Here is a 27,875-nt window from a genome sequence, read left to right on the forward strand (position 1 = left end):
TGCAATTGGACTTGACAAAATGGGATCGAGACGGCGGTGGCGTTCGCGCAGGAGAAAATCGGAAACCGTTTCCAACTGTTCTTAATCCGCGCATGCGCTCTTGTGCAAATCACAAACATTGCGCCTAGAGACAGCACTGATCATGTCTTCAAATTATTTCGCGCGTGCGCTTCAGCAGCATCTTGTCAGCTGTAAGAGTTTCAGGAAGGGCGGGTGGTCGGAGGGGGGAATGTCTTGTCACCTGTAAGAGCTACAGGAAGGATGGGTGGTCGGTGGGGGAGTGAATGGCTAGTATGATCTGTGAAACTTCAAAATCCCGAACAATGAAATGTCATATAAACTTTACAGCACAGCGCTTACAAAATACACCATACAAATGTAGAGAAAACAATCCTTGTTAAATAATATGTACATTTTTATACTGACAGATTTCGCATACATTGAGCTGAGCACCGAGGGAAGGTTCAAATTCAATGGCAAAAAATTCCTGCTTTACCTATATTGTCCACGTGGAATAATTTTAGCACGTAAATAATAAAATCACGCATGACTCTATATTTGTCTGACTTATATAATTTTAATATACGATTACTGTACGTGCGATAACGATAACGGTACAATTAAAATGAGATGTAAGCCAATCAACTGTCCTAATTAAAACAAACACACACATAAAATGTCTTGAATTTACATTAATATTTACATTTCCTCCTGCGTTGAATATTATGCCTGAAGGACAATGCTTGGAGCAATAGCATTACTTTCCACCAGAGTAGATTTGCACATTTTATTTTTAGGTTTTCCTTTAGATTTCCTTGTAGAAAATAATCTCTGTTTAGATATTCTTTTGTTCCCTGGGCAAGTGACACTACCTATGAATTGCTCTGTATATTCCTTGTTGTTTCTTATAGCCGTCGAAATTGCATGCAGTGGTGCAAAGTGATGTTCTAATGCCTTGATTTCTTCTTCTTCTGTTTCTATTTGATTTATCTCCTCTGTTAGTTGTTTCTGTAGTTTTCCCAGTAATTTCTGCTTTCTGATTTCGAGCGATGTGGATGTTTTTATACTTGAGAGATTCTGTAAGCATTCAAAGTCATTCAGTAACATGGTAGCTTCATCTATCACCAGAGAATCTGTGTTCGCGTTAAACTGAGTCTGATTGGAATCATTATGACAATGGCTCTTCCGGAATTCTCCATCTCTGTTGTGGAGAAGGTCGCGAGTGTATGCATATCTCCCGTAAGTTTTGTACCCTCTGTCCCACCGTCAATTCCGCACAAACATCAAGTACCCACCAAGTAATCATCAAACCACAGGTTCAACAGTCAGCAAGCACGTCATTGCCGAAAACGTCCGGGAAGAACTCTTCTCAGACACATCCGGCTAGGAAGTCCTCCCACACAAGTGCAGGGGAAAGGACTTCCTCAACAAATCCTGCAAAATCTCCTTGCAGCCATCCTCCAACTGGCCCATAAAGGAGGAGAAAAGGAAGCCAAATGCTCCTCTACCTTCTCCAACGAGATCGGCAGTCCCAGGATTCTCCTCCAAAAAGCCCTGGCAAGTTATCTGCCAGCCCTCCGCCAAACTGTTCGAAAACGGTGGGCAGGAGTGAGGAAACGTGATGTTCTCCCAGGAAGAATGTCCACCGCTCACGATCAATGAGATCACCGTCAGCGGAGTGCCCAACCACAGCATATCCCCCTTCTAAGGAGACGATGGAGACTGAAACACTCTTCGTCGTGGACGGTGACGACAATAACGACAAGGACGGTGGAAACTGGCAGGTGGTGAACCGAATGAAGGGAAAGCAATTGTCATAATTTCGTTGCGCTACCTATCCATACAATGACACTATTGCTATCACTGTCACCTATCTGATTTTCGTCAATTGGTATCCGTCTCTGTGGCCCCCATAGTCCGTCTACAGGAATCTCATTTGAGATATGGACACGACACGACTGTGAGAGGATATCGTCTTTATTCTAAAGACAGAGTAGCTGTATATGGCGTTGCAAGTGGGGTCGTTTTAACCCTAGTTCGCTCCGACGTCTTCAGCGACGAAGTACCGCTCCATACTCAGCTAGATGAAGTTGCAGTTCACGCTCCGTTGCCAGTAATGACTACGGTGTGCAACGTGTGCATTCCACCAGACTACCATCTTCAAATACATGCACTACAAGATCCAATCGCTCAGTTACCTCCTCCCTTTCTCATGCTGGAAGACGTGAACACCCGGAACACACTCTGGGGTTCTCCGTATTCCTGTGCTACGGGCAGGATGCTCGAGCGATTGATCAACCAGTTGGATCTTTGTGTGCTAAACACAGGGGAACCGACACATTTCAGCAGCGCACATTCTCACACCTACATGTAACTTTGTGCAGCCGTGTGCTAGTTCCCGTGCTACGGTGGCAAGTACATGATGAACTCTGTGATAGTGACCGTTTCCCAATAATTGTATCTCTCTTGAATCAAAGACAGTTCGAAGTACCCAAGTGCTGGTTACTTCGACGGGCAAATTGACCGGAATTTTCCAGACGCGCAGTCATGGCCGATGGTATGCTGGAGTCTGTTAACGACCACGCTTCTTCCATTACTACTGGAATTTTGGCTGCTGCAGAGGAAACGATTCCTTCCTCGTTCGGTATTCCACATCGGAAACAGGTCCCATGGTGTACCGACGAAATTGCAGCAGCCATACGTGATTGCCAATGGGCTTTTAAGCTTTATCGCCGGAATCGTACGATGGCCAATCATATCACATTTAAGCGTCTGGCCGCCAAGGCCCGTTTTTTGATTCGAGAATGTAAGAATGCGACGTAGGAAAAGTATGTGTCTTCCATGACGGCACATACTCCGTCATCACAAGCGTGGGCAAAACTCGGACGTTTTGTTGGAGTACAGAATGTGCCCTCAGTCCCCGGAATCTCCATTAATGGAGATATAGTTACGATTTCTTCAGTCAATGCAGACCACATCGCGTCATATTTCGCAGATACGTTCAGTTCTGGGAGATACGACTCTGAATTTCTACCAATTAAGCGCGAAGCAGAGGCATTCCATCTCTCTTTCGCCTCTAGTGCTTCGCATCCCTACAACCTGCCTTTCACGGAGTGGGAGTTGCGGAGTGCACTCGCGCTATGCAGAGACACGAGCATTTGAGTGACAGATATCTCAGTGATATCTTCACCCTGTTCAACAGAATATGGAATGAGGGTGTGTTTCATCTCAATGGCGTGAGGTAATTGTGATACCAATTCCCAAGCCAGGTAAAGTTCCCAAACTTCTGGTTACTTATAAGCCAATATGCCTTACAAATGGCCTTTGTAAACTATTTGAAAAGATAGTTAACCGGCGTCTTGTGTGGGCCATGGAAAAGGAAGGTCTCTTGTCTAACTACCAATGAGGTTTTCGCTCTCATCGCTCTGCTACTGATCATCTGGTCAGACTGGAGAGCGCCATTCAGGAAGCTTTTTTCCGGAAAGAACACCTAATCGCCGTGCTTTTTGACCTCGGGAAAGTTTACGATACTACCTGGCGATACGGGATTCTCTCCACACTACTCCAGTCGGGATTTCGGGGAAATTTGCCATCGTTTATTGACAACTTCATGTCCCTCCGGCTCTTTCGAGTCCGAGTAAGGAATGCATTTACTCAATATTACGTTCAGGAAAATGGAGTACCTCAGGGATCGGTACTGAGTGTCACGTTGTTCACAATCGCCATCAACGGCATAGTCGCCGCTGCTGGGCCCGCAGTCATTCCATCACTGTATGCAGACGATTTAGCTCTATATTACAGGTCCGGAAGGGTGGCGTTTGCTGATAAACAACTACAGCAAGCTATTAACCGAGTCGACAGATGGGGCCTGCAATATGGTTTCCGATTTTCAGCGGCGAAAACCTCAGTTGTACACTTCTGTCGACGTCGGCTTGTGCACCATGAACCAGACCTCCGCTTGCGAAACCGTGTCTTACCACTGGTAGACATCTGCAGATTCCTGTGTCTCCATGTGATAAGAGACTAACGTGACAGTCCCACATCCGTCAGTTGAATGTTGCCTGCATGAAGAGACTTAACATGCTTAAGTTTCTCAACAGCACTTCGTGGGGGACTGGCCGTGCGGTGCTGCTACGTTTTCACACGGCAATGGTCGTCTCCCGAATGGACTATGGTAGTGGGGTTTATGGATCAGTATCAAAATCTACGCTGAGCCTTTTAAACAATGTTCACCATAGTGGAGTTAGGTTGGCAACGGTTGTTTTCCGTACTAGCCCCATGCCCAGCCTGTTCGCTGAAGCGGTAGTTCCATCTTTACGAATAAGGAGGCAGCAGTTACTCCTCACGTACGCTGTCAAAATTCGTGAAATGCCGCTACATCCTACCTATCAATGCATCTTTACTATCCAATACCACCAGAGGTATGAAGACCGGCCGATTGCCACACGGCCGGTCGGGTTTCGAATTGATAGCTTGTGTCGTGATTTAAATATACATGTGGGTGATTGTCTTGAAGAGACGTTTAGCGAGGTACCTCCGTGATTAGTTCCGCGACCGGATATACGTCTAGATCTACTCCGTTGCCCCAAGGTGAACACAGATTCCTTCGCTTATGGGAGGTATTTCCAGGACTTAGTTCACCAATATCCAGCTGCAAGACATATCTTCACGGATGGTTCTAACATCGGAGAAAGTGTTGGTTGCTCTTTCGTCGCCGTCCTAGTGTATGTAGCGTGTATACTGCGAAGATTTACGCCTTCTTATAAGCTCTGCAGTTTGCACTGGGTGACGAAAGGAACCACTTTCTTATGTGTACCGACTCATTAAGTTCTCTGCAATCTATTGAAAGGTGTTTCTCACACCACCCACTGGTGCAGCAGATTCATGACATTCTAACCAGGTTAAGTGATGCTGGCACCAGAATCACTTTTGCGTGGCTTCCAAGCCACGTTGGGATTGCGGGAAACAAACTTGCGAATAAAGCTGCAAAGGAAGCGGTACTTTTACCCCCTAGACCAATTAACGTACCTGCTAAAGATATTTATTCTCAGCTACGTCGAACAATCTTCGCGTCCTGGGAATCGGAGTGGCTAGCTATCCGAACTCCCAATAAGCTGAGAGCAATTAAGAACACAACCTCCGTGTGGCGGTCCTCTTTCCGGCCTTCATGGAGAGAGGCTATAGTATTGTGTAGGCTGAGGATAGGTCATGGACGATTTACGCACTCTTATCTCGTAAAGAGGTAAGACCCCAGTGTGTTCTTGTGGTGCCGACTTCACTGCGGCCCACATCCTTACAGAGTGCGCCGGTCTCTCTGGCCAAAGACGGAGCCTCGGCCTGCAGCAAACACTCGAACGCATACTAGCCGATGACGCGACTGCTGCTGATCTCGTCATCCACTTTATGTGCGACAGTGGATTAATCAAGGGTATGCAAATTACAAGTGTACTGTTACTCAAGGAACGCACGTTCCCTTTCGTTTCGTTAGTAATTTTTCGGCCTTATTCAATAGTTTTTTGTTTTATTTTTTACTGCATTTCCAAATTCCTTCGTTAAATAAATATTTTTATTTTATTTTAAAGTTCTTCTCCACTAATTTTTACAGAGAGAATGATTACCTAGTTGTACTTCCTATTAAAACAAAAATCACCACCACCATTACCATTTATGACACGGCACAAAAGATGAATATGTTTACACATAATCCATTTAATTGCTGAGTCAATACAAGTACATGCGTACTGATGAAAGCATGCTTTACATGCGGCACAATTATTTTGCATTCGCACACTTCTATGATCTTTCTGACATTACACATATCTTTCACCTGGGAAGAAGATATCACATTCCATTAGTCACCGGTTGGTAATTCAACATCGCTTGACATACAAAGGCTTTCTTGTGTCGTTGTTTCAGATGTGAATTTTAGACGTTATTTTCCTTTTATGGAGAATAACTAAGCGATCAGTGAGTTTATCTTGGACGAAAGTCATAATGGCACGTAAATCTTTGTCTAGACGCTCACATTCTTTCCTTGGAGATAGATCTGCTTTATTGTTCCGTGTATTCTTTCGAGATGCATATTTGTATTTAACCCTGTGTGTACTCTGTAGCATTAAGCCCACAACTCTTTCAAGGAACATAGGAATTCTGAAAATAATTTCCGAATTCGGCGGTATCAGGATCTTTATTCATAATTTCATAATTTTTAGTCCTTCATTTAAAAGAACTGAAAATTTGTCAGCTTCCCTTTCCTGCATTATTGTTCGGACGAGTTTGTACATTTCTTCCTACCTGTTTTTTACTTGTCTTTATTTTTGTCAGGTTTTTACGCCACGGCCTGTCTACATACCAGGCACAAAACAATCTTGTCTTGGGAGGCCCCGTAACTTCACACCAAGAACTGTAGAAAGCTTCAGCCATATCCGACATAAACACTTCTGGCGTAATTTTTCCAGTTTGCCGGACTAAAAAACTGTATCAACACAGTTTGATCTGTTCTGTTATAATGCATAAATGTCCAAGGAAATCCTTGTCTCAGGTCATCGAGACCGAGTGTTGTGACCAACTCAAAACCATAACTATTCAAACTATGCGTACTATCCATACACAAACTTCTACAACATACCGCTCTGCGCGTCGTTCATAAGCAACAAGACGAAGTATTCTCTATTAAGTCCTGTATTTTCTTCGCCTTGTGGCTTATAGAATAGCACACAAGAATTAACAGAATCCTGCGTGGCGTGCACCCACGCATTCATACTTGTTCCGTCGTTCTGATGTCGCACTATATTGCAGTTTAGATTAAAACTCCTTTCGATATTCTGTAAATCCTTTTGAGAAAGTAAGTGCAGTTGTAATCGTGCAAGCAAAGAGGAAGGTTGTCCATTGAGTGAGTGCTGACATGGTAATTTCGACTGAACAGTACCGAGTGATAATAGGTCGTTAGCACGGTAGAGGCAGGCCAGCGAGGCATAATATCGAATACGGTGCCGGACAGCAAATATGACTTGTTTCGATTCTGATGGCGGCTTCGGTGATGGCAGTGCTCCTGGTCATTGGAGGGGTAGAGCTGAACCCAGGACCTGGTCCTGCTGGTGCAGTGGGATGGGAAGAGATGGAGAAGATAAGAGACATAGTCAAGGGCCGAGCAGAACAAACAATAGAGCTTCTACGGGAACAAGCCAGTGAACTGAGAGTAATAAAGGACTGTATGAAATAGAAACTAATAAAGATAACAGAACTGGTGGTCCAGAACAATAAGGAAATAGCAATATTGAAGGATTAAGTGATGAGAATGGAAGAAAGGATCAAAGAATTGAGTTGGCAAGAAAAACTCCAGCAGGAAGACATCTTTATACACGGGCTACCGGAGGATCTCAAAGAAGATATTGTAGCTGAAGTACTAGAGCTAATAAATGGAAGTCTGAAAATAAGCTGCAGGGAAGCTTATATAGACTATGTTGAGCGACTGGGAAAGAGAATTGGTAAGCGTCCAGTGAAAGTGAGGCTTCTTACAACCACAATGGCGAAGAAGATCTTGGATAGCACGGGGCACTTGAAAGGTGGGAGAATGTGGATAAAACAGGAAATGGAGAGTGGAGTATTTAGGAACCAAAAACTGCTCCGGTTCCATATCGGTCAAGCTAGGCGTTCTGGTCTCATCGCCTATATACGAGGAAATCTGTTAGTGGTCGGTGATGCAAAGTGGAGTCGCACATGGTCAGTGGATCAGCTAAAAGAGATGAGCGGCAACACCAAGAGGACGATGGCCGAGGAAGAATGCGAACGTAGCGGACGGCTGATCTCAGCGAGTTTAGCAGCGGCACGAGGAAGTGAATCAAACTGCTGACTCGGAGGACATCAGCAGGGAGAACAGCCGTGTCGATCTGCAGCGGGAGGAGAGGACAGAAACTAGAAGTAAGGACGTATCGCCCAAACGTAGACGGGTGAGCCTGAAGGACTTATGGCCAAAGAAAGGTAATTCAAATGAGGAAGTTTGTGGCAGGGAAAGGGTGAGTTCACTAGAGGAGAGTTGTAGTGAACTAGGAGTAACCAGGTTTACGAGGAGTAAGAGTGGCACTCAGAGTGAAAAGCAGGGGGAGGAAACAATAACTACGAGTAGATTTGAAAATAGGGTGTGTGAATATCAAAGGTTTTATGGCTAAGTTAGAGAATACGTATTTTAGAGAATCGATGGGAGGCTTACAGCTACTTGCTTGTGTAGAAAGCTGGATGGCTCCGGGAAGTAAAATAGAAGTAGAAGAATTTACAGTCTATTCCAAGGAAAAACAAAAGAGGTTGCGAATAGGTAGATACCCTGGTGGTATAATGGCTTTGATGAGGGAGGAGGTACACAAAAAATAGAACATATTGATTCGGGAATAGAGGAAAAGGTTCCGTTAAAAACAAAATTTTCTGAAAAAAGTGAGCGAAATTTGTGCATTGGTTTCGTTTACAACCCGCCTGAAGCCCCTTCATCCGCGAAAAAAAGAATTTTTTTGTGAGTTAGCACTGGAAATTAATAGAGTAGAGCCACTCTGTTACCGTGAGCAGCCTCGCGGTCTCAGGCCTCACTGGACGGTGGTCACTGCGTGAGGGGTCCACTATACTTATCATAGACTGTTTAGTACTTATATCGGTAGATAAGATTTATCCATAGGACCAACGGCTCTCCGGCAGTGTGTTGACCGTTTTCCATTTGTTTTCAATTTCTATATGGTTTTGTTTGCTTAGGCTATTATGGATTTGAACTCTGTATGGGGCGAAGGCCTGTAAGGTTTAATAAATCCTCTGTTGCCATAATAGAGTACAGAATATTTTTGAGGACGTAGGCATTGTATTGATGGGAGGCCTCAATGCCAGGGTCGCAGATCAGAGGCCGTTGTTTGACAAAGTTGCAAAGGAAATATATATCCATAAGAGAGTGAGTCAAGATAAGGGATTTAATAAAAATGGTGAAAAATGATTATAATTTTGTGGTATTGAAGAACTATATATTTTAAATGGGTTGTGGTGTGGTGATGAAATGGGGAACCTAACATATATAACAGAGACAGGGGAAGTGCGATTGATATGGTAGTATGTTCACGGAATGCTTTACCTATGATTAAGTGTATAAAGTCCAGGACTGGGGAGAGTTACACCATTCACCAATTATTATTACCATAGAATATACAGAGGGTAATGCTTTAACGAATTGTACGAGAAATTGTAAAGAAAAACAATTGCAAAATACAGGAGGGAGGAGGAGCTAGGGAAAGACTTTATGAATTATTATGAAGGAGAAACATGTAACATAGTGAAAATTGGAATAGACTTCATGATTGAGAATAATCAGACGGGTAGGGCAGTAAAATTACCAGAACACACAATCAAGGTGGCGGGTGAGAAGATGCGGGTAAAGGAGGCGAAGAGGAAAATGGAGAAGGGGTGGTACAATCATGACTGTAGACAGAAAAAAGTTTGAAGTAATGAAAGCGCTAAAAGAGTACAAGAAATAGGGGGGAGACAATAGAGAATGGAATTCTGCATTAAGTTAAAAGAACATAGAGAATCGTTGTATATAGCAAAATCGAATGGCAGCGGCGATGGGTTGCTGAGCTGAATAGGAATATTCTAAACATAACGAAAATAGGAAAGTGTGGAGTACGATTAGGGGGTTATGTGGTAAGCAGGAAGCTGAAATAAGGCACTCTGACTGGGTGGAGTACTATAAAAATTATTAGGAGGTGAAGACAAATGGAGACCGAAAATAGAAGGGAGTGGACTAGCAGGAGGATTGGGATGTACTGTGCCTTCGTCAGAAAAGGGAATATCGGTAGCAGAAGTAAGAGAGGTCTTAGGAGAAAGCTAAGAAAGGGAAAGCAGGAGCTATTTCGGGGGTATCGAACGAATTTTGGAAACAAGTGGCGAAGAACAGACAAATGCAAGAAAGCATTTTTAATAAAACATTTGAAGGGGGATAATTTCCGAAATCTTGGTAAGAGGGAGTGATTTGCCCAATTTATAAGAAGAAAGGAGAAAAATCAAACCCAAATAGTTATAAAGGCATAACATTGCTAGATACCTTAAGTAAAATATACAGGGTGAACAAAAAATGCCGCACGTGGAGGTCGGCACGCGGTTCCTTGTCGAAATTCACGACAAAATTTTATCTTACAAAACCTAGCCCCATCGATAGGTTTAATTGAAATGCGAGTTAAGAAACGAGGCTCTGGCAACGCTGTAACGGCGTGCAGCGTGGCCAAGCGCAGGTAGCATGAACTCGGCGTTCTGCCGGAGCTGTCTCATTAGCTCAGTGAGGCGAGGTAATGCAATAAATGCCGGTTGTGCGGACGCGCCGATGTTCGAGTCGCGTTCTCGCCAATTTTTTCCGTTAATGTATCAAATTGTATCCAATGTACACCTCAACTATGCAATACACTGTGTTCTGTCTTACCGTTACAGTTACCTTTATTTAAACATTCAAACATAACATGAACTTCTTACAGACGTAAACGACCACTTTGTTTCGTGCATGGCACAAATAAAGCCAATACGTAAAACATAATAGTGGATACACTAACATCGTCTCTATCCAATGCTGTACAAGGAAAGACAATACAGCACAGTAGGTAGGCTACACTGGATTGCCCATTACGCTACGCACAATAATTCCATAGTGTAGGTGTGACGTCCAGTCTTATCTTCACAGGGCCGGTACGTACACTTAGGAGCAACGTTCACTTCACAGCATATGTTCAAAGTGACCACCTGGCATTTGCAAACACCTCGCCACTCGCTGGAGCATACTTCGCCGGACCTTACGCAACACACCTGCATCCACCACTGCCGATGCAGCATTCACGCGAGCTATTAGGTGTTGTACATCCATGGGTGGAGTACTATAAATATGTTCCTTTAAGTGTCCCCACAAACAAAAATCTAGTGGATTAAGATCCGGGGAACGTGGAGGCCAGAACAGTGGACCTCCACGAACAGTCCATTTCCTTGGAAACACTTCATTTAAGCAGTTACGCACAGTCATTCCAAAGGGTTGGGGCGCACCATCACGTTGAAACCATAGCTGTCGCCGAACACCAAATGGAAAGTTTTCTAAAGCGTCAGGCAAAGTATTGTTCAGAAACATATGATAGCGGGGCGCATTCAACTTTTTCGGCAATAGGTAAGGGCCTTAAAGCACTCCTCTCACGATTCCAGCCCACGGGTTTATGTCAAAGCGTGCCTGAAAGCCACGTTCACGGGTGACATGTGGGTTGTGGTCAGACCAATAATGGCTGTTGTGTTGGTTGAAAATACCTTCCCGAGTGGAGCAACAATCCATATCACATTCTTTATAAAATGTTCGTTATCTTCAACTTGTTAAAAAAGCCATTCGCAGAACTGTACTCGTTGAATGCGGTCTTATGGCCGCTGGTGTTGAGTTAACGTGTAATGATATGGATGCAGTTTTTCCGCGTGCAACATGTCAACAACCAGTGTTTGAGATACCTGAAACTGCCTTGCAATATCACGGGTACTTCGCCGAGGTGATTGGTGAACGGCTTCAAGAATGTCGTCCCCTGTTTGTGGAGTACGTCTAGTCCTTGGACGACCTCCGTCCAATACTTGTGGACGAAGATTACCGGTTTCTCACAGGAGTTGCTCAAGGCAACGAAAAACATTCTTATCGGGATGGCGCCTTTGAGTGTACCGTACTGCATACTCACGAGCAGCAGCAGAAGCTTGGTTATCGGATTCAGCCAACACTAAAAGCATATCAACGTATTCGCCGTTTGTGTACTCCATCAGGAAGCCACCCTACACGCACTTGACACTGCGTGGTTAGTCGATTCATTCATTCAGTTGAATGGATCACACTGTCATGTGTTCAACTATTGTCATGTGACAACAGGATGTCATGCTTACAAAAGCAGTTACACGACGGGAACTAGGGACCTGACGTCACACACACAAAAAAAAAAACCTGACGTGGATTCGAGCCGTAGCGCCATGGTGCATGTGTGTTTGATAATCCAGCCGTCTACTCAGTGAGCTGCGACGTCGGGTGCGGTAGAACGGTCTGATGCACGTTTCTCTATTACATTCCGATGCGCTGCAGGATGTGACAGTGTTGCCAGCTCCTCGTTTTCGACTTGTTTTTCAACAGCACCAGATCCGATTTGGCTATAGAAACTTTTGTCTTGCAATGGGATGAGGAATCGCATGCCGACCTCCAAGTACGGTATTTTTTTGTTCACCCTGTATACAGGGGTGCTAGCATAAAGGATTATGAAATTGGAGGAATGGGCTCGCTATTGGAGAGACTCCAGTAGGGTTTCAGAGAAGGGATGAGAACATCTGACAATATATGTGTGGTGAGATCAATAATGGATAAATATGTTAAAAAGAAAGGAGGAAAATTGTATATCACTACTATTGATTTGGAAAGAGCTTTTGATTCTGTGAGTAGAGGGGCTGTTTTGGCAAAGATGGGAAGAATAGGGATGTCGCACAAGATGACCAGAGCGGTGGAAAGCATATACTCAAAAGTTATGTGCTCAATTAAAGTTAAGGAGGATAAAGTAATTGGGGAGATACTTTCCAAAGTAGGGCTGAAATAAGGATGTAAGTTTTCCCCTATACTGTGTTTGTTCTTCATAAATGATATATTTCAATCGAAAGGATTTACGTTGGGAGTTTACCCCAAGTCTTGAGAATCAGGATATTCCAGGTCTCATTTTTTCGAACGACATCCTCCTACCCACACTGACTCCTGCGAGTATGCAGAGTAGTATAAATGAAATGATAAATTACTTCAAAAATTGTAATTAAAAAATTAAAACACATAAAACAAAGGTAATGATATGTAAAAAGGCTATAAATAATCAAAGAATGAAAAATGGTGGATGAGTGAGGCAATATTAGAAGTTTTTAAGAAAATAGATTATCTGGAAGTGGAAAATGGTTAGAACAAATAAAAAGAGCAAAACTGAAGGGTATGGGTTCACCGTCAGCTATTAACACGTTAGACAAAAACATGCCAAACACTAATTACAGGGTGCATTAAAATGTATTTAATGCAGTAGTTAAATCAAATGTATTGTACGGAGCAGAGATCTGGGGAGTTGAAGAAAAAGTTTCTACACTGGAGGTAATCACAAGTAAATTTGCTAAAATAATAATGGGCCTACCCAATTGTACAGCCAACTGTGGTGTAAGAATGATATGCATAGATGTAAGTCTTCAGGGAGATATTGTTAAAAAAATAATTAAGTATTGGTTAAGACTGAAGCTGGGAGCAGGAGGCTACCGACATCAAATGAAACATCAGAACCAAGGATACTGTGTGGACGGGTAAGGAATATTTTTGTAACGGTAGGGATGGGGTACTACTGGGAAAGGGCTTGCATAGAGCAGCAAGTAATATGCAAAAATATAGTCTGTAGAGTGAAAGACATTGAAAAGCAAGAAATTGTTTCACAGTGTAAAAATAAAAAAGTCACTAGCGGATTTTTTAATGTAACTGGGAGAATGAGGTTAAATGTAGATAACATAACAAAAAGGGAAATGAGGGGAATTATATGGTGGCTAATGGGAATACACACAAATAAAGCATACAGAAAGAAAAAGGATGATAACACATGTTTATTATGTTCTAAAGAAATGGGATGGGCACACCTTATAAAGAATTATTTGGAGACAAGGGAAATAAGGGAAAAATTTATGGATGAGGAGGATAAGCGGAAAACTGACAATGAAACTCAATTGTATACCGTTGTAAAGTTATTGAACAGAGAGTGGATGCTCCCGGGAAGAATTGCTAAATTATTCAACATTGTTAAGAGAATGTGGAGAAATAGATTGATAGAGATAAGAAGTGATGCGTGCTAAAATATATGTTTACTATGTTTTAAAGAAATGGGATGGGTACACCTTATGAAAGATTGTCCAGATATAAAGCAAATACGAGAGAATTTTATAGATGAGGAGGATGTAAGAAAAATTGATAACGAAAATCAGCTGTATATAATTGTAAAGTTATTGAACAGAGAATGGATGCACCCGGACAGAATCGCAAATTATTTAACATTATTAGTGGAATGTGGATGAGGGAAGGAAATGATGTGATACGTGTCAGCCAGGAACTGAATTGTGCCTAAGGTAATCTAGGCAATATAATTCCGTTGAAGTCTAGAGCCATTAGGTACGTAGATTTAAGGTATAGTAGTATGGAACTACTTTATCGCAGGAGTTCTATTAGTCTGAATGTGCCCTATTTTTGCCTTATTGCCAATAGTCTGACAAGACAATATTAATATCCTTTTTCTTTTTTTCTCAATCGTCTGAAAAGACAATAGGCTATTGAGATTCACTGATGTTTTGTTTGCTTTTCGTATTAATATTGATTGATGTTTCGGTTTTCTTTTAAGTTCCATCTATCAGCACAATTCCAATATTTATTCCAGGTTATTCTTTCTCTGTTCAATTTCTAATCGTCTGTGTTTTGCGTTTAATATTAATATTCATTGAAAGTTCCATTTATTAACACAATTTCAACATTCATTTCAGGTTATTCTTTCTAATACTTGTATACTGCATGTATCACAAATTATGAAACAATTACAATAAACAATACCTTCTCCCAAATCTATGGTAAAGGAGAGTGCATACAAGTCTCTGGTAAGACCCCAACTAGAGTATGGTTCCAATGTATGGGACCCTCACCAGGATTACCTGATTCAAGAACTGGAAACAATCCAAAGAAAAGCAGCTCGATTTGTTCTGGGTGATTTCCGACAAAAGAGTAGCGTTACAAAAATGTTGCAATGTTTGGGTTGGGAAGAATTGAGAGAAAGAAGAAGAGCTGCTCGACTAAGTGGTATGTTCCGAGCTGTCAGCGGAGAGATGGCGTGGAATGACATTAGTAGACGAATAAGTTTGAATGGCATTTATAAAAGTAGGAAAGATCACAATATGAAGATAAAGTTGGAATTCAAGAGGACAAACTGGGGCAAATAATCATTTATATGAAGGGGAGTTAGGGATTGGGATAACTTACCAAGGGAGATGTTCAATAAATTTCCAATTTCTTTGAAATCATTTCGGAAAAGGCTAGGAAAGCAAGAGATAGGGAATCTGCCACCTGGGCGACTGCCCTAAATGCAGATCAGGATTGATTGATTGATTGATTGATTGATTGATTGATTGATTGATTGATTGATTGATTGTTATGGGAGACGGGTATCTTTGACTTTGACAAATTGTGCTTATAGGAATACGGATAGCAATTTTTGATGGAATTTGTTCTCGTTCTTGCTGTGTCAAACGTAAATGGCCTAAGTTACAGTGATGACCTACGTGTGTAGTTATATAATTTACCGTGCACACGACACTTGCTGTCATTCTCCTCTGAATTTTGCAGCTGCCTTGAGTTTTCTGGTGTCTTTCCCCTTTAGACTTCGAATTGTAATTACCAGAACGATTACAGTGGTAAGTGTATGTTTTTATTCCACCCCTGGAAATTTTCACACCTCTGAAGCTTTTGTATCGTTTTCTATCGATTCCTTCCAACATGTGAAGTCTGTGAAAGACGGGAACTGCTTTCCTTCATACCTCAACTTAATACCATGTTGATATTCAAAATGCGTCATAATACACTGACTGACAGAGCAAATGCAACACCAAGAAGGAGTGGTTCGAAAGGGATGAAAGTTAGGGAAAAAACAGAGACGGCACGGACGAATAATTGATGTTTATTTCAAACCGATATGCAGGTTACACAATGCGCACGGCATCGACTCAGTAGGATGTAGGACCACCGCGAGCGGCGATGCACGCAGAAACTCGTCGAGGTACAGAGTCAATAAGAGTGCGGATGGTGTCCTGAGGGATGGTTCTCCATTATCTGTCAACCATTTGCCACAGTTAGTCGTCCGTACGAGGCTGGGGCAGAGTTTGCAAACGGCGTCCAATGAGATCCCACACGTGTTCGATTGGTGAGAGATCCGGAGAGTACGCTGGCCACGGAAGCATCTGTACACCTCGTAGAGCCTGTTGGGAGATGCGAGCAGTGTGTGGGCGGGCATTATCCTGCTGAAACAGAGCATTGGGCAGCCCCTGAAGGTACGGGAGTGCCACCGGCCGCAGCACATGCTGCACGTAGCGGTGGGCATTTAACGTGCCTTGAATACGCACTGGAGGTGACGTGGAATCATACGCAATAGCGCCCCAAACCATGATGCCGCGTTGTCTAGCGGTAGGGCGCTCCACAGTTACTGCCGGATTTGACCTTTCTCCACGCCGACGCCACACTCGTCTGCGGTGACTATCACTGACAGAACAGAAGCGTGACTCATCGGAGAACACGACGTTCCGCTATTCCCTCATCCAAGTCGCTCTAGCCCGGCACCATGCCAGGCGTGCACGTCTATGCTGTGGAGTCAATGGTAGTCTTCTGAGCGGACGCCGGGAGTGCAGGCCTCCTTCAACCAATCGACGGGAAATTGTTCTGGTCGATATTGGAACAGCCAGGGTGTCTTGCACATGCTGAAGAATGGCGGTTGACGTGGCGTGCGGGGCTGCCACCGCTTGGCGGCGGATGCGCCGATCCTCGCGTGCTGACGTCACTCGGGCTGCGCCTGGACCCCTCGCACGTGCCACATGTCCCTGCGCCAACCATCTTCGCCACAGGCGCTGCACCGTGGACACATCCCTATGGGTATCGGCTGCGATTTGACGAAGCGACCAACCTGCCCTTCTCAGCCCGATCACCATACCCCTCGTAAAGTCGTCTGTCTGCTGGAAATGCCTCCGTTGACGGCGGCCTGGCATTCTTAGCTATACACGTGTCCTGTGGCACACGACAACACGTTCTACAATGACTGTCGGCTGAGAAATCACGGTACGAAATGGGCCATTCGCCAACGCCGTGTCCCATTTATCGTTCGCTACGTGCGCAGCACAGCGGCGCATTTCACATCATGAGCATACCTCAGTGACGTCAGTCTACCCTGCAATTGGCATAAAGTTCTGACCACTCCTTCTTGGTGTTGCATTTGCTCTGTCAGTCAGTGTATCTGCCCTCACAGAACTTGCAAACAAAGCTAATGACAACACAATCGATCCATGTTAGCCTAAAATATACCAGTACCTACTACATTCTACGAAAACACCAATAAGTATAACACCACCACTCAAACGCAATGGTAAACAAACACATAATCTATACGGTACCATGTTCAAACACGAATTAATAATTAACCTATAGGTATTTTAAGCTTCCACGTAAAAGCAACTGGCGACACAAATACTACCTTATCAGCATTGAAAGTCACGAAGTACGATCGATCACATGCGTAGTCGAAATACCTATTTCACAATTAATAATATATTGCAGCTAATTTCCATATCCAAAGATTAAACAAAATCATTCTATGCAGAACCTAATTAGAGGGATGTTCCTTCCTACACACCTTAGTACTTGATAACGATCACACTGCTTCCCACATAAAGCACATATGCATCCCTCAGTCGGCGAGTGATACTTTGTCATGTATGTATGTATGGATGAAAACAATGCACAGCTAGCCTTGCTGTTACGTGTCGTAACTCGTAGTTGGCTTCCTTCTATTTGTCGTTGATCATAGCTTCCCTACTATAGAAGTCCAGCCAGATTTCCGATTTCTTTCTCTGATGTCCGCGAAATAAATTTTGATATGCTGGAGTTGATGGGAGAGAGAATTTGTCCCGTATTTCCCCCCAAAACATAATTTCCCTAGTTAGCTCATACACCAGTCTCGAAGAGGTAAATTTCGACAAATATAGGGTTCTCTTTAAAAATATTGCTTTTATCTTCTCCACACCCTTCAAAATTTCTTACTGCAATTATTACTTTAAACTCGTATCCACGATCACGTTTAACCTATGCCTGACCCCCACCCACGGCCATATTGCCATTAATCGAAACCTGCCTTGAGGTCTGTATATTGTAGTTGATCTTGGGAGGATAAGAGAAATAGATGACTCTGTTTTTAATTTAAGGTAAAAAAATGAGTCCACAGAGCTAGTTGAAAATAAAGAATTATGCAGGCACTTTGCTACTTCACAGAGGCTTGAAGACTGAATCCTGAGGCAGAGAGAGAGAAAGAGGAGAGAGAGATTTATTAAATTAAACACAATTAATTTATGATTTACCAGATTTCAGGGGCATATCCAAGGAAAGTCATTGGGGATTACAACACCACCCATGGCATTTTTACAAAAAGAAAATAAACAGAAACTGACAATAAACAGTAAAATAAACACACATTCAGAGACATAATTGTAAAACCAACAGATCTGTTGAATCTATTTTCTAAGAAGCATCGAAAATTGGATATTATATTGTAAACTCAACATACAACTCGCTATAAAACCATATTGTTCTTGTTCTGCATTGTAATGTGATATTTTGTAGTGTAGTCCTACTGCAGTTTGAATATCAACATAATTCACCCGTATCAGTGTCCTTATAATGACAAGTCATGGATGCGCGCACCACTCACGCCCCTTCATTTTGTTGTATCAGCATTTTGTAACTATAAACCCCCAATCGGCGATCATGGCTACGTTACTGCCAGACATAAAAGTTCATCATGACCCAGTATTCTATAAACATTATATAATTATATGTATGTGTTGAAATCTCTCTATTAAATATAAATATAAGTAATAATGACTAATGGAATTTGGGAGCCATAAATATACAAATAAATAATTCTTAAACTTTGCCGGCTGTTGAAACTCATCTTCAGGGTCGTTGCCTTGTGACAAGGAGATCTGAATCACTTGATACCTAAAAAATTAATATTGGAAAAGGAGTCCATCTGGTAATTTCCCCCACCCATAGAAATTAAACAGAATATATATTAATCTCATACAATATACTTAGTCAATTAAACCTGTATTTACCTAGAAATCCGAGCAGAGCTCGTCGTGATACACCCTTGAACATATATCACAAAATAAAGAGAATATTGATATAAATAATAAATGTCTTAATTTATGAAATAACTCTCTCTCAATAACTGGTACTCAGTTTATTCCGCAACGCAAAATATTCACACGCAGTCATGACTCATTTTTCAAGAATGGACTCCACTTTGCTGATGGCGTTGGTATAGTTTGAAAAGGCCCAACACGTTACCTTACGTAGACTCTCCGTAGAATTATATATGGCTAACATTCATAACCATAGAATGTTGTTACACTCTAGCATCTTTCTCCCTGGTTCCTTCAACAGCAGATCTCGAACTCCCAACATGGCATGGGACATCTTCCCACAACTCGTACAAAACACCTCTCCGATTACCACCAGTATCACATCTACACACTGCAAGCTGCAACTTCCAACTCTCGACGCGTGCTTGCACCACACTAGCCCAAGCCAACCCAACAGCATCTTAAAATAGCCCAGTTCCTGGAATTTTCCACCTCAGCTCCGTCAACACGTAAACCCCCGCTCGGAGACTCGTCACGTACACAACCGGGAGATAAACTGAGTGATCGAAACACACTAGTCCCAAATAAAATATAGAGAGTATCCATAATAACGAGAGTTCCAAAAAGAGTTACTAAGCCGCGACGGCTAAATACACACATAAATGAAATATAATAATAATAATAATAATAATAATGACAATAATAATAATAATAATATCTGACCGGGGTTTGTCAGGTTACAATACTCCCCCTTTGTTTTCCAACAGATGCAAATGTTGGCAAAACAACACAAATCAGGTGGCTGATGGCCCAAGGACAGCTCCTCAAACTACCCATCAAATATACAATATACAACATTAGGGATCCCGATGGTATCTCCTCAAATTGAACACATTATAAGTTCCAATACATTTCCTATTAGCATCAATTAAGGAATATGCACACCTCCCTATCCTTCTCGCAACAATAAAAGGACCCTTAAACAATTGAAAAAACTTAGACATGGTCTTATCCTCAGCGTTAGATGGGTGAGGCACTCGCAACAATACTTCATATCCTACCTCACTGACCAAATCCTGACTTTCCGATACCATACTGTCATTAATTCTGATACATGCATTATTAACTTTAACATCGACTTCATCCTCAACAATTTCCTCAATAACCTGAATATGACTACAATGAAGCACAAAACTACTCCTATCCACCTGATAATTAAGCTTAATCGGTTTACGTTCTTCACCAACAAGAAATTTCAAAACAGCAGTATCATAGTCAATCACACACTTGGTTTCAGATAGCCAGTCATTCCCCAGTATAACGGAATATACCAGATTAGGCACAACAAGACAACATTGCAACATGGTCTGACCACCAACCTCAATAGGAACAATAACCTGACTACGAATACGATTACTCTTAGCACCAGCTGCTGTGATAATAAATGTGTTCCTCACAGGAATCTCCTCAATAATCTCACCTCTGCGACGAGCTTCCTCACAAAATTTAAAATTTACACAAGACTTATGACTCCCCGAGTCTACAAGCAATTTCTCCTTCACACCCCATATGGTAGTCTCCATAGCTGGGTTGATCAATAATTCAGACAAACCACCTTCCTTAGCACTATCCTGGTCACACAACAAATCCTTACCAACATCAACCTCAAAAGCCTCCCTGATAACATGGATTTGCACATCAAGTGGGGATCTCCTAACGGACCTATTTAGGACATCCCGTTGGAGTTTAAATTCTGATTCTGCTGATTACCACTATTATTACCTCTCTCATCCCTTCTCCCCCTATCATTCAAATCCCTAGACTGATTACTAGAATTAAAATTCCTACTATCTTGATTCCTGAAATTAATCCTGGTTTCTTCCTGCCTATTCCCATTACCCTGATCCCTTCTGCTATAGTCATTCCCATTCCTACGATTACTTTCAAATGCTACTCCTCTCCTGTGATTATTTTCCCCCACACTCCTATGTCCTACCTGCCTACCCAAAGAATCGAAACGTTGCAACAGCCCTTCCATTCCCTTAATGGTCTTAACCTGCTGGATGCACATGGCCAACTGAATATCTTCATTAAAATGTCTAGCCATCCTCCTAACAATATCCTGCTCTGGCAAACTCTCTTCTAAGTTCTGACTAATAGCCACGTGCACAAGAAAATACTCCGTACGAGAAATACCCTCATTACCCTTATACTTCCCAGCCATAATCCTATCTCTTTCCCTACCCTGAATCTCCTCATCCCAAAACTTATCCATAAACAACTCCCTGAATCCCCTTAAACCCTTAATATGACCTCTATAAACATCATACCAACTCCTAGCTTCACCCGTAAACGCACTTGCTAACATATCATCTACCAAGTCCCACTCTAACACACCTTCTTCCAAGCTCCTAGTAAAACGTTTCTCCACTACCTTGAGAAATTCCAGAGGGTTAAACTGCTTACCATTAAACTTAGGCAGCTCAATTTCCTTAATAATATGCCTTTGTATGCTAGAACTCTGAACATCACCTGAGGACCTGACTGATTGGATCTTTTCGTCAACCCTCTGTAATACATCTGCCTTCCATACATCAATATGACTAGCGTTCTCTCTGACCTGATGTTCAATTACACCTTGTTTACTTATCACATTGTGAATACTGTTAAAGTTATCTAAAATTTTATCCTGACATTTAGAATTATTTTCAACAAGTTTAGCTTCAAGATTATTAGCAACGTTACAAATGACTCGGTTAAATTCACTTTTATTTGATTCAGATATACCCCTAATTTCTTCAATTTGCCTATCATGCTCAGACAATTTACCATTAATTTCTACACATTGATAGTTTAATTCCTTCCTCATCTCCATAATACCTGAATCGACTTTCTCACTTAACCTCTTTACTTGATTATCCATCCTATCACTAATTTCCTGAACTTGTTTTTCAATTTTAGCAACATTAATTTCCATTTTCTGATTATTATCCTCAAGTTTACTTTCAAGTTTCTGTGTTAACTCATCATTCTGCTCTCTAAGTTTACTTTCAAGTTTATTAGTAAATTCACTCAAAATATGAACTAATTGGTCTAGCTGCTGGTCACTATTATCGCTACTCTGCTCTGATAGAGATGATGAAGCATTGTCCCCGGTTACCATCGAATCTAACACAACATTTAAATTATTATCGCCCATTGTGGCTTCACTCTCTGAATTAATCATGTCAACGGTATAGTTTGCTCCCCCTGTACTACAATTAATATGCACTTTCCTTTCCACACTCCTATTTCTTAATTTTAACAGATTAATATTTTCTCTCGTCCAACTCATCACCTTGCGTTTCCCACATACGCAAAATCTCCACAAGACATATTATACACTCCACAGCGAACAAGAAATCTCCACAACAACTGTACATATCATGAAATCTGAGAGCAACTATACCATTTCTGTGTGCATACCCTATCGTGACTCAGATCAGTCTTGCCCCACGTTGCTAGCGACATTGAAATCTCTCTATTAAATATAAATATAAATAATAATGACTAATGGAATTTGGGAGCCATAAATATACAAATAAATAATTCTTAAACTTTGCCGGCTGTTGAAACTCATCTTCAGGGTCGTTGCCTTGTGACAAGGAGATCTGAATCACTTGATACCTAAAAAATTAATATTGGAAAAGGAGTCCATCTGGTAATTTCCCCCACCCATAGAAATTAAACAGAATATATATTAATCTCATACAATATACTTAGTCAATTAAACCTGTATTTACCTAGAAATCCGAGCAGAGCTCGTCGTGATACACCCTTGAACATATATCACAAAATAAAGAGAATATTGATATAAATAATAAATGTCTTAATTTATGAAATAACTCTCTCTCAATAACTGGTACTCAGTTTATTCCGCAACGCAAAATATTCACACGCAGTCATGACTCATTTTTCAAGAATGGACTCCACTTTGCTGATGGCGTTTGTATAGTTTGAAAAGGCCCAACACGTTACCTTACGTAGACTCTCCGTAGAATTATATATGGCTAACATTCATAACCATAGAATGTTGTTACACTCTAGCATCTTTCTCCCTGGTTCCTTCAACAGCAGATCTCGAACTCCCAACATGGCATGGGACATCTTCCCACAACTCGTACAAAACACCTCTCCGATTACCACCAGTATCACATCTGCACACTGCAAGCTGCAACTTCCAACTCTCGACGCGTGCTTGCACCACACTAGCCCAAGCCAACCCAACAGCATCTTAAAATAGCCCAGTTCCTGGAATTTTCCACCTCAGCTCCGTCAACACGTAAACCCCCGCTCGGAGACTCGTCACGTACACAACCGGGAGATAAACTGAGTGATCGAAACACACTAGTCCCAAATAAAATATAGAGAGTATCCATAATAACGAGAGTTCCAAAAAGAGTTACTAAGCCGCGACGGCTAAATACACACATAAATGAAATATAATAATAATAATAATAATAATATCTGACCGGGGTTTGTCAGGTTACAGTGTACCCCTTAGCCCCGTTTTCCGGATAGGAGATCAGGGATGTGGTGAGATGGAATTATATGGCATGTTTTAAAGGCTCCCTTCCTCATGCTAGCCTTAGTTGAAGAGATAATGAAGATGAAATTAATGATGGTGAATGAGATTAGATAAAGAGGTGGAAGGAATCAGCTGTGGCCTATGAACAGAAGCTGTCTTTGGATTTGCCTGGAAGTGAAAACGGGAAACTATAGAAAGCCATTCCCAGAACAGCGAACGGTGGGGTTCGAGTGTGATTGACCTATCTAAGGCATTAGATATGGTAGATGATGGAAGACTACTGGCAAAATTGAGTGCAATTGGACTAGAAAAAAAGTGACTGAATGGGTGGCTATATTTCTAGGAAATAGAACTCAGAGAATTAGAGTAGGCGAAGCTTTATCCAACCCTGTAATAATTAAGAGGGGATTTCCTCAAGGCAGTATTATTGGACCTTTATGTTTTCTTATATATATAAATAAATGATATGTGTAAAGAAGTGGAATCAGAGATAAGGCAGTTTGCAGATGATGTTATTCTGTACAGAGTAATAAATAAGTTACAAGATTGTGAGCGGCTGCAGGGTGACCTCAATAGTGATGTGAGATAGACGGTGGGCAATGGTATGATGATAAACGGGGTTAAAAGTCAGGTTGTGAGTTTCACAAATAGGAAAAGTCCTCTCAGTTTTAATTACTGCGTTGATGGGGTGAAAGTTCCTTTTGGGGATCGTTGTAAGTACCTAGGTGTTAATGTAAGAAAAGACCTTAATTGGGGTAATCACATAAATATGATAGTTAATAAAGGGTACAGATCTCTGCACATGGTTATGAGGGTATTTAGGGGTTGTTGTAAGGATGTAAAGGAGAGGGCGTATAAGTCTCTGGTAAAACCCCAACTAGAGTATGGTTTCAGTGTATAGGACCCTCACCAGGATTACTTGATTCAAGAACTGAAAAAACCAAAGAAAAGCAGCTCATTTTGTTCTGAGTGATTTCCGACAAAAGAGTAGCGTTACAAAAATGTTGCATAGTTTGGCCTGGGAAGACTTGGGAGAACGGAGACGAGCTGCTCGATTAAGTGGTATGTTTGGAGCTGTCAGTGGAGAGATAGCGTGAAAGGACATAAATTTGAGTGGTGTCTTTAAAAGTACGAAAGATCACAATATGAAGATAAAGTTGGAATTCAAGAGGACAAATTGAGGCAAATATTCGTTTATAGGAAGGGTAGTTATGGATTGGAATAACTTACCAAGGGAGATGTTCAATAATTTTCCAGTTTCGTTGTGATCATTTAAGAAAAGGCTAGGAAAACAACAGGTAGGGAATCTGCCGCCTGGGCGACTGCCCTAAATGCAGATCAATACTGATTGATTGATTGATTGATTGATTGATTGATTGATTGATTGATTGATTGATTGATTGATTGATTGATTGATTGATTGATTGATTGATTGATTGATTGATTGATTGATTGATTGATTGATTGATTGATTGAACCCATTTGGCCTCCGAGTGCATAGCTTGGCTTCATAGCCATAGCGCGTTAACTCACATAGTCACTCCGTTCGGACATAAATACTATAATGTATGAAGTAATATACAGTATTGTATTTATGAATTCATCTCTCCACCTTGAAAACATCCTGGATATGCACATGTAACCTATGACTTAATAAAGATGATGGAGTATTAGAGGTTCTTAGACAAACTCAAGTCCCAAGGACTAATGAACTCATCTGTTGTTACTAAAAGGAAATTACAACAAAGCTCTCATTAAAAACACAGTGCGTGTAGATTGGTGAAACAGACCTGTGTCAGCTGCATCGTCAAAGTAATGGTCCAACTGGGCTGCCTGTTCCTCCACCAGGAGGAACATGCGCTTCATCTTGCCCGATGAGAAAGCTGGGGACAATTTGGCACGGACATCCTTCCAGTACTGGCCCTTAAGGGAAAAGAGCGCCTCTCCAAACAGTGGGTCATTTTTACTGCCAGTAAAGCCTTTGTCTGGGAAGTAGGAGAAGTCCTTGAGCAATAGGTTCTTTATTAGATCCCTCAGCAGCAATACAGGACGGTCGAATGAGAACATACCCACATAGGGCAAACCCCTGGACCTGGGAATAGTAAAATATATCTCACTCTTATATTCTTAAGTTATATTATATGGAATGTCTGCATACACAATATTTCTTACAAGAAAAATTGGATTTACTCATAATTTTCAAGAATGGGAATATACCATTATTACATTCTTCACAGTTATAATAATTATCTATCAGTTAGAAGAATGAGCTCATCCTAAGAAGAATTTTTCTTCAGCTGCTCTAAGTTGTTGTTGCAATGCAACCCCCTTACTATGGAGAAGGATGTGTATTATTGAGGTAGTTATCTCATTTTATAAGGAAACTTCCACATCGTTCAGCCGCCGACCAACTTCCATACCCCGAACATGTATCATGCTTGTGGCAGGGAGCGTGTTCCATTACCACCGGGAAATCAAAATATTTATGAACTACAGAATAAAATAAACCCACGATTTATAATAGTATTATTAAAATTAATACTGTACATGTATACAGATTTATTAACCACCAAAGTGGCGCCGGAAAGGGCATCTGACCGTAAAACTAGGCTCTGTGTAGTTAGGACCCTCCATGAGGTTAGGCGTGCTCTCTTATGCGAATCCCCATTGCCCTACTACTCAAGATGGCGTCGGCAAATCCGAGAATCCCCATTGCCCTACTACTCAAGATGGCGTCGGGAAGGACATATGGCCGTAAAAGTGAGGTTAGGCCCCTCCAAGATGGCGAATATTGACGTCGGGAGGGGCATCTGACCATAAAAGTGAGGTTAGGCCCCTCCACGGTGGCGACTGAGAGGCTAGGCTTACTCTCTTACGCAAAATCCGCGGCGGGAAGGGCATCTGACCGTAAAAGTTAGGTTAGGCCCCTACAAGATGGCTTCTGTGAGGTTAGGCTTGCTCTCTTACGGAAAATCCGCGAATCCCCATAGCTCCACTACTATACTACGGGTCAATGACCTCGGGTCAGAACCCCCGTAGGTACACTATAAGGGGTCATTAACCTCGTGGGAAAATGCTGATTCAGGACCGATTGTTTTAGAACATACCTTGCTCCACTATTCTCCATGACGACTTTGCTTAGTTGTAGCAGAACTCGGTAGATGTGACACTACGTCACTGACATGTAGTGTGTCTTGCTGCTTTATAATCATCATGCTGACTGAATAAAGAAGTGGCACATCATAAGAATATAATTATAACGAATGACCTAACAACAAGTAAACAGTTCGTAAATCGCTGCTGGCAAGAGAGGTCGTGTACAGAAAGGTGAAACGATATCCTGAGATTGTGAAGAAGAAAACTAAGACTGTTGGATGTAAAAAAGCTGTAAAGTCTGCGGGAAAAACTATTCGAGGAGAATACCATCCACGAGTAGCTATTAATAAAGCACTACGTGCAGCTAGAGCGAGAGTTTCTCCTAAGAGTAAAGCAATGTTTAGCAATCGCGCTCGAAATATTCCTGTACCGAAACGAGGTGGATGCCTTCCAGCGTTATTTGCAGGACTAGCGGCTTTAGGATCTCTGCTAGGTGGCGCCAGTGCTGTAGCAAGAATTTTTAAGGTTGTAGAAGAGGGGAAGCAGCAGTTGGAAAAACGTGAGCGTCATAATAATACGATAGATGTAATTGCATTGCGAAGTAAAGGTGTGCACATGAATAAAGGGCTTGGTATTTACATATCGCCAAAAAAGTCTACTGAATGCACTGCCACATCGAGCTCTAACCCACGAAGAAGTTCATACTTATGCCAAACAACTAGGAATTCATGATTTTCGTGGTATATATATATATATATATGTGTGTGTGAGATCAGCTACCAGCATGCCCACGTAGCTCACAAACTTCAGCTTAAATCAATATGAAACATATCTATAAAACACGGTGTACATCGAGGAACATGCCACATGTTTTCGAGGAGTTATCGAATTAACAAGTGTGCATAGGCAGATTCTCTATGATCTATGATCTAGGTTATACGCTATTACTACAATAATGTGGAAGAGATGCTAGAGATCATGAACACAGTAGAAACTCAAGAATGTGAAGTACGAAGTGAGTTCCATTCTTATCAACATTTTACGTTTGGACTTAATAACAATGATGAAATTAACATAATTATCAGTCAGCAAGATATATACACCCTACCTCATGAAGCCATTTCTATATCGAAGGACGAATAGATAAGGCTGATGGGAGTGGGCCGAGGACATCTCAACTAAACAACCATCGTCTAGCTTTTCTCTTTTCGGAGACGCGTTATCAAGTAAATAGTGTTGAAATAGATAT

At 41.8% G+C, this 27,875-nt stretch overlaps 1 protein-coding gene across 1 annotated transcript in view; it reads right to left on the reverse strand.

Annotated features, from left to right (window-relative positions):
- LOC136874740 (cytochrome P450 6k1) overlaps positions 1 to 26,657 on the reverse strand; it is a 198,409-nt gene extending 171,752 nt beyond the window's left edge. The window contains exons 1-2 of the mRNA XM_068227798.1: positions 26,638 to 26,657; positions 25,321 to 25,622 (exon numbers count right to left, since the gene is read on the reverse strand). Of these exons, the coding sequence (XP_068083899.1) occupies positions 25,321 to 25,622; positions 26,638 to 26,657 (322 nt within the window). The remainder of the gene's footprint in view (positions 1 to 25,320; positions 25,623 to 26,637) is intronic.
- Positions 26,658 to 27,875: the final 1,218 nt, after the last annotated feature.

Source organism: Anabrus simplex, chromosome 5 (assembly GCF_040414725.1).
Source record: "Anabrus simplex isolate iqAnaSimp1 chromosome 5, ASM4041472v1, whole genome shotgun sequence".
NCBI classification, from domain to species: Eukaryota; Metazoa; Arthropoda; class Insecta; order Orthoptera; family Tettigoniidae; genus Anabrus; species Anabrus simplex.